The sequence below is a fragment of the Apis laboriosa genome, unplaced genomic scaffold, assembly GCF_014066325.1.
Source record: "Apis laboriosa isolate Shangri-la unplaced genomic scaffold, ASM1406632v1 scaffold10_cov145, whole genome shotgun sequence".
Taxonomy (NCBI): domain Eukaryota; kingdom Metazoa; phylum Arthropoda; class Insecta; order Hymenoptera; family Apidae; genus Apis; species Apis laboriosa.
The window spans coordinates 781,798-794,479 of NW_025220804.1; the positions used below are offsets into that span (position 1 = coordinate 781,798).

Consider the following 12,682-nt stretch of genomic DNA (forward strand, 5'->3'; position numbering starts at 1 on the left):
TGTATTTTAGTAAAACATTTATTTATGGAAGTAAGAAAAATTTCAATTTTTTCATAAATATTAATAATAATATTAATTAATAATAATAATAATAAAATATAATTTTTCAAAGAGATTATCATCTATGCATTAAAGAAAAAACATATATATAATTTTTTTTCGGTTTTGAAATTATTTATAGGTTATTTATAGATTTTTTATAGATTATATTTGCTAACTTATAAAATAATTTATTATAAAATAAATTTAACTTTAGAAATTATTATTTGCATTGATGATATTTTTTGCAATATTACATTTACTTCTCATATAAATAAACGCATGGATATACAATATCATCATTTGAGAGTTTCCGGTCATACCAATGAAAGTATTCAATTGGCCAATGGTGAACCATTAACCTGCATCGAAAATGTATAAAAGGAAAGCGTGACATATTTAAACAAATATTATGGAAAAAGATAGAAAAAATTTTTATATAAATATTATTTTTATTCAAAATATTAAATTTAAATAGTAATAAAGTTAATAAATAATAAAATTAATAATAATAATAAAAAAATTATTTATAATTAAAATTATAAGTTTACACATTAATTTTTCATTCTTTTCTAAAAATTAACTTTTTATAACATAATAACATAACTCTTTCATCTGATATATATATAATTTGTTATAACTAGTATTTTCAATCTAATTGATGAGAAAATTATAATAAATTGAATTTATATTGTTTTTGAGTTGGTGCTTTTTAATAACAAATAAATGAAATAATTAATTATAATTACAGATCATATTTATTGCAAAAGAATATTAATATTAATATAATTGTATTTAATATTCATAATAAATTTCATTGATCTTTATTCATTAATCTTGGTTGGAAATATAATATTAAATAATGGATAAAAAATAGTTAAAATAATAATAAATTTTAACTATTTGCGATTATCTCTAATAATATAAAGTAATAGAAGTTTTGATTTATTTCGAAATGTGATTTTCATCAATATATAATTCACTTTATTATTGATTATTAGAAATGATTTTCATATTTAATGGAATATATTTTCACTATATATATGGAAATAGTAAATTGCATTAAAGTATTTTATTGCATTGCAATTGAATTTGAATTATTTTTAACTATTTTTTAAAATGTTATAAATGACATATATTTTTATAAAATAGGAAGTATTGAAAATATTATTTTGATTCTTTTTTATATTCATTTATAAAATTTTATTTATTCGTTAAAATTAAAAAATAATGTAAAAATTATAAAATAATGATAATATGCAGAGAGAGAAAAGAAAAAATATTCACATTTACTTAATTTATTAAATATTTAATAGTTGTTTCTTTAATATTTATCATGTATCTCATACAGTATTTTTTATATTTTTATGTACATGTATATTTATATAATTATATAATTTATACAAATTTATTCAAATTTATATTTGCAAGAAAATATTACTTTTTCCAGAATGTATTCTTAAATCTCGTTTTGTAACATCAATTCAGTAAAGGATATATTAATAATAAATAAAAATAAGTAAAAGAACATATAAAATAATTGAAAATAAAATTCTACAATTTATTTGCATCAAATTATAAAAATTAATATATATTTATTCATTATACTAAAATTTAATGCATTTGATATTGATATTAAATTGTAATATTAAAAACAATTAAAAATTCAAAAATTGCTCTTTTATTACATATTGAGAATTTAGTTTAAATATAAAAAAATTGATTGATTTTAAATTAAAATAAAAAATAGATTAAGGAATCGAATTATTTTAAAATATCTGTTTCGAATGTGTTTAATGTTTATAATCATTTTAGATAATATGATTTAATGATTGTTTGGTTGTATACAGATTGTGCTGGGACAAGGTTGGGGAATCTATATGGGGCAATGCGTGTCTCGTAAGGCGGGCGCCGTCATCGCAACCGGTCATCGCGACTCGCTCACCTATCGTATCATGGATAAACCTGCTAAGGTAAATAATTTAATAATATAATAATTATAAGGATTGAATATTTTTTTAAATTGACAATATGATAACAAAATAATTCAAAAGTAATTAATTACGATTAAGAATAATAATTTATAATTCATATAATATGTAACTTGAATATTAATAATTATGAATATTAAAAAAGAAAAGAGATTAAATTTATTTTTATATATTATTTTTAGTAGAATAAATTATAATTTTTTTTACCTTCCGGTATTGTACACCTCATTAGATTTTTTTTAGATTTTTAAATTCACATATAATAGGCAATGCATAAGACCGATAGAAAATAAAAATATATATTTTATACTACGTGGTTTATTATTTGTTGAGTTGAATGAAAAAATCTTATAGAAAGTATTCCATTGATTAATTATATGATTCAGTAAAAATATAAAGTAAAATTCACATCATTGTATTTTTTATAAGTAAAATATAAGAATTGTTTATATACTTCATATAACATTAAATGAGCTTTTTAAATGAACTTACAATGTTTTCTACTTTATAAGAAATTTTTATGTTCATTATATATTGTATATTTGTATATATTTACGTGTGATCATATGTTATATATTTATATAATATACTAAACTTATAATATACTATAAATTCACGTATTAACTTGAAATATAATGTTTATATCGTATAAGATATCCAAAATAAACAGAAAAGTGTCACATCTTGTAAGACATTTCTGTTATATATTCTTTAAACAGTTAATCTTGTTATTCATTCAAAATGATCTATTTGTAAAAGTTATCAAATTCATTAAAAAATAAAAAAGATAAATTATAAAATGTAGATATGTAAATTTTAATAAAACAATATGTTAAATCATTAAGAAAGTATCATAAAAATTGTGCACATAATTTTAATTATGCACATATAGATATTATACTGATATCTATAAATAAAGTAACAATGCATATCATATAAATTGTTCTAATTTTTTAAAAATTATATTTTTATTTATATATAAAAAAGACCACATTTTCATTTTGTAAAATTTCTTTCTGAGAAATAGAAATAGAAAGATAATTGAGAATTCATATTAAGTTTCAAGTGCTAAATTATTTATACCATAACTATTATCTACTCAAATCGCGTCAACGTTTAATAAGATATCGAATATCTTAAGAACCGCAATGTTCTCGCGTTATATAAGCTGTTATATATATTCATCAGTCAGTGGATAAATATTGATTCAACATTTATACACTTATTTATAATGTTAATACTTTTCATAATTTTTCTAATTTTGGAATTTATTTTTATAAAAAATTTTATTTTAGCATTATAATTTTTCTTTTTATTTTTTTTTCTAATAATTTAATTGATTTTAATCGTTGGAACATTTTCAAAATTTAGAAAGTTTTAACTATTCGAATCGAATATATATTGAAAGATGGTAAATAAGTACTCTAACTGCATATCCACCTACTTATTTTTCAGCACATTTCATATAGTAATTCTAGATATTAACGTAGTCATTTTATAGTGAATGAAATTTTTGAGAATTAATGACAATTTTTTGAAAATAATAAAGTTATTAAAATTAAAAAAACAAAATAAAACAGAAAATATATTTTTATATTAGAATAATTTTAAAGAAAATTTTTACTTATTTATTTTTTACTAATTTTATTTTACTATTTTATTTGGTAGAAATTTCACTCATTTTTAATAATAATAGAATAATAAATTAAAGTGATAGAAAAATAAAATTTTTGCGAATATTCTTATGTTTCTTACGCCATTGCTTAGATAAAATGTGCATCACAAACTTTCTTATTCTTCTTTATCCTTTCACTCCACTATTTGTATCATTTCAATATATGTCTAATTTTTCGCATTATTTCCTGTATAAGTCACTTCAAGATTCTTTTTATGCATTTATTAACTTGTTTTGAAATTTTACATTAACTATGAGAAATTACACGTGAGAAATTCTTTTCTAATGAAAAATTTTATACGATTTATTTTACGATAATTTTATACAATTTTATTATACTGAAATCGGATCGAATTGAATTATAAATTGGTCTTATCAATGAATAAATTTATTTCTAATTAATTAATCCAATTATCATATAATTGCACTCATTTTACAATTGCACTCATTATCACACAGGTATGATGATATTATTTTCCTATAATATTTTATTTTAATTCTATCATCTAGTTAATTAAAAAATTTACCATTAATTATTGAATGCATGCTTTGAAATATCAACTTATAAAAGTATATAATTGCATGAATTATTCTCTAACTAGAGTTAGTTACAGCACTATACTATAAATGAATATGCGAATAATGTTTTGAATCTGATATAGTACTTTGACTACCGCACTGCAATATTATACTATCTTATAACTGTAGCGAAAAAGCTGATTCTCTGAGATACGAGTTGAAGGTCATGCTTAGAAAGTTCAATGTCCTCGGTATCGTTTCCATTAGTATTTGAATCTATGTGTTTTTCATATTTTATTATATTCAAGTTGGTAGTATGTACTTCAATAGCACGAGATTTCTGCGATAGTTCTAACTTCAGATAAAGATGACGTTAAGTCAGTATTTCCTAACCTATTTTGGATTATATTTTATCTCAATTTTTTCTCAACTTTATTTAGTATAATAATTAATCATTTTTTAAATTATATTGATGATATATGACGAATATAACATTATTTTATAATTATTCCTCAAAATATTCAAATTGACTTTCTATAGAAACATGTAAGTTGTGAAAATAAATTTTTTTTATATATTTTGCATCTGTAACATTGAAATTATATTATATAATTATATATTATATATATATTATATACATACATTGTAATATGTTTAATGTAACAAATATATTCTTTTAATTCAATATATATATATATATATATATATGAATTTAAATGAAATATGCAATATAAAAGATAAGAGCTTTAAAAAGATGAAAAATTCTTTTTGTGGTAACTCTACCGTTATTTTACGCTTACTAACGTTACATCCATTCATGTTTTAAAAAATTACTTTCAATAATTAATATGTATTGTTTTCACGCATGTTTTCATACTTTTAATTTTTATATAATTAATTAAAAAAAGATTTATAAAGATACGCTATATGGATATCAATCTATGTATCTGTTATATTTTTTAACTTTTACGTAACTTATGCAAAAAATATTAAATTATTATTTTTTATCATAATAATTATAATTTAATACAATCTTGAAAACAAATCAAAATATGACAAATAGATATATGATATTATATTATAAAAATTTATTTTTATAACAATAAACAATGTAAAGAGAAATATTAAATTTTTCATTATTTAATTATGTAATACTAGTAACCTGTCGTTTGCCGGACATGTACAATTACGTTATTCGATTGCCTATAAAATGATAGAGACACGTAAGATTATGGATTTTGTATATTTTAGCGAAAGTCTGCGTGCTTTTTTTCTCTCTTAAATCTTTTAAAAAATATTTTCTTCTTGTAGGAAATTGAAAATTTCAAATTATGTATACAAAAATTTGAAAAATTTGATATTTTTCAAATATTATTAAAAAATAATTACGAAAGTTATTTTGAATGTTAATTAATATATGATATATAATTTTTATTTAGATATGAGCAATAATTGTTTTTTACGGTACAAGTCTTACATGATTGACAACATGCATTAATTATGTATAAAAGAATGTTATATATCTATGTTTTTTGCACGACTATTTTGCCTGACCGGTCGTGATATGTGAAAGTAATTAATTGTTAAGTTCATCACCAATGCTAATTCACTCGAGCGTAGTTCTTGCTCTTTCCTTTCATTATATCCGTTTTCCATTGTTCTCCGTTATGCCAGTTGGTTTCATGGCGAGCATCCGCTAACCGGAAACAATGTTAAAGAAAAAAAAAAAAAGAACGAGAAACTAGGAGAATCAACCTATGCTCGAGATACGAGAAAGAAGAAGTTTCTCCATTTTTTGTCGAATTTCTTTGCTATCTTTTTTTTCGCTAATAGGATTTTTATCTTTGCATTCATTTCCTTATAAAGAAAGTTTCATGCATATTTTGTTAGAAAGAATTCATATATAAATCTAAATTTCGAGAGAGAAATAACTTGAGCGTAAATATCTGATTATAAGTGATTGAGATGAATGTTTACAATCGAATAAATATATATAAAAATCTTAATACAATATTATTATTATTTCAATAGAATATTCATTTTCAGATTTATTTTATTTGAAAGTATACTGATATATAAAAATATATAAATTAATTTTTTATACGGTTTAAATGATTTATGTGAAAAATAATAAATTATTTTCTGTTGAATCGATAATATAGAAAATAATAATGTTATTATTATTATTATATTAATTATTTATATTAATTATTATATATTAATTATAATAATATTAATTATTTTCAATGTTTCCATTATTAATAAAAAATTTATTTTAATAAATATTATTTTAAATATAATATTTGTTTTTAGATTATGTCATATGTCTTAATAATTTAAAAAATTTTTAAATTTTTAACCAATATTTAATACAATTTATCTTCTGCTGATTATTTAAATAATTCCTCAATGTTACACTAGATGGCAGAATACTACAGAAAAGTATTGTTACTTTTCACATTATTTACACACATATATTTATATATATATAGATAGAATTGATATTGAATTTTTTTAATTTTTTAGTTAAATATAATAATAAAATTATAATATATAATATTATATTATATATTATATATTATAATATATAATATATAATATTTTTTATTATAATAATAAAAAAATAATAAATATAATAAATTAAATATAATAATTTTTTAGTTAAATATTGACATTATTTTGATAATTTAGTGTATATGAATAATATGAATAATAATTAATTTAGTGCATATGAATAATATTATTGTAATATTTACTAATTATAATTCAATTATTTAAAAACTATTTTATATCTTATTTTCATAATAAAATATTTTAATTTTATTTAGATTTTTTTTCTTAACAATTCAAATAAAAAAATAAAAATGAAAAATATTAAATATAACATCAATTATATGTTTTTAATTATACTATATTATTTTTTTTAATTAAATTAAAAAATTGAAATGCCAAATAAATTAATTTGTGAGATTAACTTATAAATGAACAAAAACATTACATAAATTACATAATTATTTGTTATTTAAGTATTTAAAAAAAATATTTAAAGAAATATCAGATAATTTTTGACATATTTTAATAATGAGGTTATGACGTAAAAGTAAAGCCTGTTGACCTATGTTAAAACATGCTGACAAAGTGAAGTGAGATACAATGACTAGGAATATTGAAAAATAGAAGGAGAGAAAAATCTCATGTTAAAGTGTGATTATTCATCATTTTTACAATAATGTTGTAAAAGAAGAAGAATTTGATCGACGTCGCGCTAATTATCAGTATTATCTGTCAATTTTTTTTATGTTGTAAATAAAACAAGAAAATTCGCTTTTTTTATGCACAGTTTGCTTAATCTTGGAAAATGCGTTTTTTTATTCTTTTTACTTTTGAAAGTGATTAAATGAGGTGTTTTATTAAATAATATTTTAAAGATAATGCTATTATTTTATCTTAATCTTAAAATATACTTTTTCAAAGCAAAATCTACAAAAATATTTTAAATACAATTCATAGATTTTAAATAAAATTCATAATAATATATTCGTGAGAGGTTATGTCTATAATGATGCTGAAATTATTTTATAAAATCCTTGATAAATTAATAATATAAAATTGAAAAAAAATCTTTTTGTACAAAGTGATAATGCAAGTAAAAAAATTTTTTCTACGTAGTTTATTTTTGTTATTATTATTCTAATTGTCAACTGAATGCCATTAAAAAAAATATTTCATTCTAATTAACATAATTATTATTTTAATTTATTCATTCCTTTCACAATACATTAACAATTAATATAATTATGTAAATCTCTTTTCTTAATTAGTAACAATTAGAAGTTTTCTATCACTAATATTTTTAAATTATCACTAATATTTTTATGTTTGCTAAAATAAATATAATGCACATTCTATTATATAATCTATAAAATACAAAATAATATATTTACTCAAATGTAGTATATTACTACGAGAAAATGCAGTTCTTTCACCGCGCGTTTTTGACCGAGGGTTGAACCTCCTGCATGGAGTTGCAATATTAATGAGGAGAAAGGGTGGACGAGAGAAGAGTATTCAAGTAGTGCTGCATACTAGTTCTCTCAGGAGAATTATAAAGCATAAGACTTAGAATGTCTAGTTACAAGGCTGAAGAACATGAGAAAGCTTATCTTGCAGTCTGAAAGGGATATTGTGTGAAGTTCCGTGGCACATGCTCTTTATATTCTCTTCTCGGATTCGAGTTGGTGATAACACAGATGTTTGGTTTCATAGTTTCATGTCCGTGTTATCTAGCATGTATTTCTTCAAACCAAATTTTATCAATATTCAAAATTAATAATATACGATAATATTTAAAAATAATGGATAAAAAATTCAAAATTTTTTGCTATTTTTTTAATTTTAATTTTAGGATTGCGTAGTAAACTTTTTTTGGATTTTAAATCGAAACAACGTGATCATGAATCACAATCGTTGTGAAACACTCTCGATCAATGCAATTAATTGCTTGAATTCATTGTGTACATGTATACGTATAATATATATGAGTTAATTTTTCTGCGTTACCCTTTTCCTAGAAGAGGCACCACCCTAGGAATCAGCCAATTGTGTATTTTTACGTAAAACGAAATAACGATCGAAATATCGATGTGGATATTGCAATATTTGTTTCTTACTTATATATAGGACAATGTATAATGAAATCAATGGAAAAATGAATATTATCAAAAAAAAAAAAAAAATTGAAAATATACATAAAATATGAAAATAAAAACAAAGATAAGATAAACTAAATGCATCATAATAGCAAGATTGTTAGATAATTTCTAATAATTTCTTAGATATTAAATGAAATTGATAATAAAAGCTGAAATTAAATATTGTGTGAAGCTTTGCTCAATGTAATATATCAATAAACACATAATATGAAATATAAGTAGAAATTATTAGCAATTCATAATAAAAAGGAAAAAATTAATATCATATTCATTGATGTTTATTTTAAAGGAAAATATGAAATATTCTAAATAATTTTTCAATATCATAATTATATATTTAAAATTATTAAAATAATTTTTAAAAATTTTTTGTATGAAAATCTAGTAACCAACGAGTATAGTGTATTCAATGGATTAGTTAGAAATCCAATTTAATTTCTAGAAACATAATATCCCAAGATGTAAATGAACTAATTCGAACTAAAGTATGAAACAAATTCTTTGTCTGGCATTTAATTTTCCACTCGTTGCATGCTTTATCTTTGCGTATTTTCATACAGTATTCACCTTAAATCAAAATGCATGCATTCATGTGTAATTGCATGTGTATCTCAACGTGTACAACGTGTACACAAATGAAAAGTAAACAGAATACAATAATTTTCACAAATGGCACAAATCATTTAATCATTTTGTATATAATAGTTACATAACGATCGTTTCCTGATAGAGACGAATTTATTATATATTTATATTAATCTTGTAATATAATTCTTTCATTATTCCAGGATTCATTTTCATTATTGAATAAAATAAATATATTTTATATAATTCATTAAATATTTTAACAATTTAAATTTTATTTTAACACTATTATTTTATTCTCTTAGATTAAGATTTAAATTTCTTATATTCTCACAAAATCTCTCAGAAGATCCAGATTAAAAAGAACATATATTTAAAAGTAACTCTTTCACGAGATAGGTTAACACTTACTAAAAAAACAAGCAGCAGGTATATTTATAGGTCAGAACCAAGAAAGAATATACATATATACTTTAAATATTTGATTTAAAAATAGAGATTTAAATTGATTGTAATTCAATTTAATAATTTGATAAATAAAGGTTATCGGATAAATGTATCTATGAAAAGATATATACAAATAATTGAATTTAAAGAAAAAGAAGAAAAAAGAATTTAAAAAAAAAGGGAAAAAAAGGATGAAACTTGGAAAGTGTTTTAGATTAGCATCAAATGAATCAATTAAAAAAAAATAAATATATTATATATATATATAATATATAAAATACTTTATTCTCACGATTTCTCAAAATTGTGTAATGAACATTCACCGGTATTGTATATCCATAGAACCGCTCCTAAAACATTCGAACATGAACCAGTCGGTAATGCGATTACTCGGGATCAACTAGACAGTACGAGTGCATACTATCGTGATCGTTAAACGGTAAGAATTGAGCCCTTGCCGGATGAGAAGGTTAAGTTTGATGGTCCGCTTTTTGTGCATGTCACTGTACAGATAGGAACAGAGGGAGGCCGACAAAAGCGTAATACTTAGATATAGAAATACATCGAAAGGCAAACACGGCGCGGGCGCACTCGTGACATCAGTCGTTCGCAGTCTATGCGAGTGTTACGATAGTGTGCGGTGGCGTCGCGACGCCGCGCTGGCGCAGTACCGTCAATCGATTCCACGATTTCGTCTGCCCGTGTAGTGGCGAGGAAACGCGAACAGTGACGAGCACACACGAACTCAGGCGTAAAGAAGAAAAGGGGCTATATGCTGGTCGAGGATTGAGCGCGAGGGTGAACTTTAGAAAGAAAGAGAAGGAAGCAGCGAGGGAAGAAAGAGAGTGACAGAGTGAGAGGACGGAGTGAGGTTAGGGAGACGAAAGAGGGAGAGTCAGAGGAGGTATTGGTGCGCGTGTCTTTTAGCGACAACGCGTACGAGCTGAACGCGTACAGCATCCGAAAGAGGTGACAGATTACGGGGAAGGTTTGTTCGAGCTGAAAAAACATAGCCGTGTAAATTTCGGCTCTCGTGCCTCCCTCGGTTAAAAATATTCACGCACAGCCGTGCAGGATGACGACGTTGCGGATTTAGAAGAAACTAACGTAACTTTCTCGCAAGCTGGACGCCGGGATCGATCGTAATACAGTCTTCTTAACAGCCGGGTGACACTGGCCCGAAGACATGGATTACCGGTCGTCTGTTGGCACCAGGTGCGAGGATGATTCCCTGGAGAACGAGAAAGGAATTGGTGTTGCGGTAAGGGATACATCGTTCTGTATGTGCTTTCGATCGACGATCGTATTTCGTCGTAACCTTTTAGGCTATGGCATCGTTCACCATCACTTTTGCGCGATAAATATTTCCACGTTCTTTGTAGGACTTTTCTTTTTTCTTCCCTTTGGATATCGCCACGGAATTATCAAACTTCACCGTTCAATCATGATTCTCGATTGTTCATTCCGTGTGAAGCATAGTATCTTTCTTGCCGCAGTGCTTCAGGTGATAAATAATATGACAAGGATTAGTGTCATGTATGACGACACATTGCAAGATTCATGCGCCAAAATAATGTTGATGCGGATTTCTGTCCTATTATGATTTAATAGAATAATGATCAATTAAGAAGATTTTATCGCAAATCGCATGACAGAGGGACGATAAAGAAAGTGTTTCATTACGTTGAGTGGTAGCCACGTGTGTCGAAATTGGTTTAATGAAAAGGCATTTAATTATGATATCATTTAATCGAATTCAACACTCAATAATTAATTACGTAAGGAGTTTTTTTTATTGGTTTTCATTGCTTTTACGTGATTTTTCTTGCATTTAGTACGTAAATCCAATTAATCACACATATTCGGATATTATTACAATTAGAAATGTATCATTTTGTGATTCGTAGAACGCGTATACGAAAAAGTTCGTCGATTTAGGGACGGAGTTGCTCTATTTCTGGACTTTGAAACGGGTTACTTCACATTTTTCAACTTTTAGTTTTGCTGTGATTTTATCTACTGTACTGATGATCATCGATAAATTGCAATGTTATCGATACGCGATATCAAATCAGATGATACCTTTAATTAATAATATTTTGCGAAACAGTGTATCAAAGTCGATTTTTCTTTTGTCCTATATCAAATTCTGAATCCAAAAAGAAATTTATCGAATATATATATATATATATATATATATATATTCTTTTTATGGAAGCAAAAAACGTTATATACGTAGAATTAGATATGAATAAAAAAGGTATATCCAATTTAAAAATGAGGGCGGTAATTAAATCAAGTTCTTTCTTAACGTAAATTATTTTTAAGAGAAATTTTGAAACATTTTACAAAACGAGGAATTTTATTTTATGAAAAAATAGCAGCAAGAATTTTACCACTCAAAATTTATGTTATTTTAAAAATTTAATTAATATTTATTTATATATTTATATCATACAATGTTACCTATAATCTCTAAAATTTGTAGAACGTTAAAAATTATTAGCGAAAAATCTTTATCTTCAATTAGAAAAAACATAATTACATAAAATTTTACGATCAATGTCGACCGATCTTTCTCATATAAGTATTCACTTGAAACAGAAATTTTAACTATCCGTTACATTTGTTCACATTTATCTACCCTTCGCAAATTCTGTCCGCCTTGACGCAATATACCGATGTAATATGACAAAATAAATCCAAGTCCGCGA

The 12,682-nt window shown here is 23.5% G+C and overlaps 1 protein-coding gene across 7 annotated transcripts in view; it reads left to right on the forward strand.

The window, feature by feature from the left end:
- Nucleotides 1-12,682, forward strand: part of LOC122710950 (putative uncharacterized protein DDB_G0277255) — a 41,778-nt gene that overhangs the window by 2,097 nt on the left and 26,999 nt on the right. For 6 of the 7 annotated variants that reach the window (XM_043929272.1, XM_043929254.1, XM_043929263.1 and 3 more), the window contains one exon: nucleotides 1,890-2,012. In XM_043929272.1, coding sequence (XP_043785207.1) covers nucleotides 1,920-2,012 — 93 coding nt within the window. In that variant the 5' untranslated portion in view covers nucleotides 1,890-1,919. Of the gene's footprint in view, nucleotides 1-1,889; nucleotides 2,013-10,320; nucleotides 11,230-12,682 lie in introns of those variants that run through there. The other variant, XM_043929238.1, reaches the window with a different exon arrangement.